Consider the following 1,245-nt stretch of genomic DNA (forward strand, 5'->3'; position numbering starts at 1 on the left):
ATACAAGGGTACATTAAACCGCCTTTGCAAGGGGAACAACCAATACATACAGGGCCTCCTATTTTATAGCATAATATTTCACCACGAAAATATCTACATATATTTGCTACAAATTGACTGACTTCATAAGATTTTCCCCTATAACGTAGCAAATTCAACACAGCTCTCTTTTGTGTGTATATGTATATGTATGAGAGCAATAAAGTGCTTGAGTGTTATTTTTACAAGCTTTTTATCTAATGGGTGTAAAATATTGAATTAAGATTTCATACGCACGTATTCAGACATATATATATGCATACTAGGTACTCTTTATAAAAACACCGAGCCGGTAAATCATTTATTTAATACACCTCATACCCCTCCTTTCAACACAACATGCATACATATGTACATACATATGAGTATGTTTTTAAGAAGAGACGGTGGAGTATCATTTGAGGCGGAGAGAGTTTGAATCATGGCGGCCTAATTGGTATGAGTGAATAGGCATAGGAGTTCGCACTCATGCAAAGAAAGGTACTAGTTGGAATATTACGATGGCAAGCGAGACCAATACACATGTGTGTGGTTGAGCATCCACCACTTTACTAACTGGTTTATCCAACTTAAAGTCTTACTGTAGTTAATGAAACACTTTTGGTAACTGAAATTCTCGCAGGTGCGGTTAGTCGTGTTTCGACGGAGGCGAAGAAAGTTATTGCGGCGCAGTTTTCCGTTTCGGTGTAGTGCTGAGTGAATGAGTGCTATAATACGATTAAGGTTGATCTGAATTTTAAAATCAACCTGTATAAAAGATAGAAATCAAATTACAAAATAAATAAGAAAACAGTGAACAATGAAAGATTCAATGACAGTCATAACCCCTTCACCAACTGCCGCTAGTGGTCAACAGCAAAAAATGTCTCATTTAAAGCCGAATCGGTCGCGTTTTATGATTAACGATATTCTAGCTGGTAGTGCCGCCGCAGCCGCTGCCGTCGAGGCGGCCAATGCAGCCAGTGTAGCGGCGGCTGCTGCATTCTATAAACAACAACAACAACAACAACAACAAAAGCAAAATATAAACAATAACAATCACAGTGTTAACAATAACGGAGGTCAAATTGCGTATATCCAGCCTTCACATCAGTCACTCGAATCTTCAATGTCCATGCAGCAGTCTCCGTCCGCACCAGCGCCACTAACTCTCCACTCGGCACATCTGCAACTTCAACCACAAATACATCATTCACGAGTCCCCCC

At 39.7% G+C, this 1,245-nt stretch overlaps 1 protein-coding gene across 1 annotated transcript in view; it reads left to right on the top strand.

Moving 5' to 3' along the window:
* The first annotated feature begins 647 nt into the window (after window positions 1-647).
* The window catches only part of LOC118757393 (homeobox protein B-H1-like), a 21,398-nt gene continuing 20,800 nt past the window's right edge, over window positions 648-1,245 (top strand). The window contains exon 1 of the mRNA XM_036492111.1: window positions 648-1,226. Within this exon, the coding sequence (XP_036348004.1) occupies window positions 839-1,226 (388 nt within the window). The 5' untranslated portion in view covers window positions 648-838. The remainder of the gene's footprint in view (window positions 1,227-1,245) is intronic.

This window comes from Rhagoletis pomonella, unplaced genomic scaffold (genome assembly GCF_013731165.1).
Source record: "Rhagoletis pomonella isolate Grant_MI unplaced genomic scaffold, Rhpom_1.0 Rhpom_scaffold_00002, whole genome shotgun sequence".
In the NCBI taxonomy this organism is placed as follows: Eukaryota; Metazoa; Arthropoda; class Insecta; order Diptera; family Tephritidae; genus Rhagoletis; species Rhagoletis pomonella.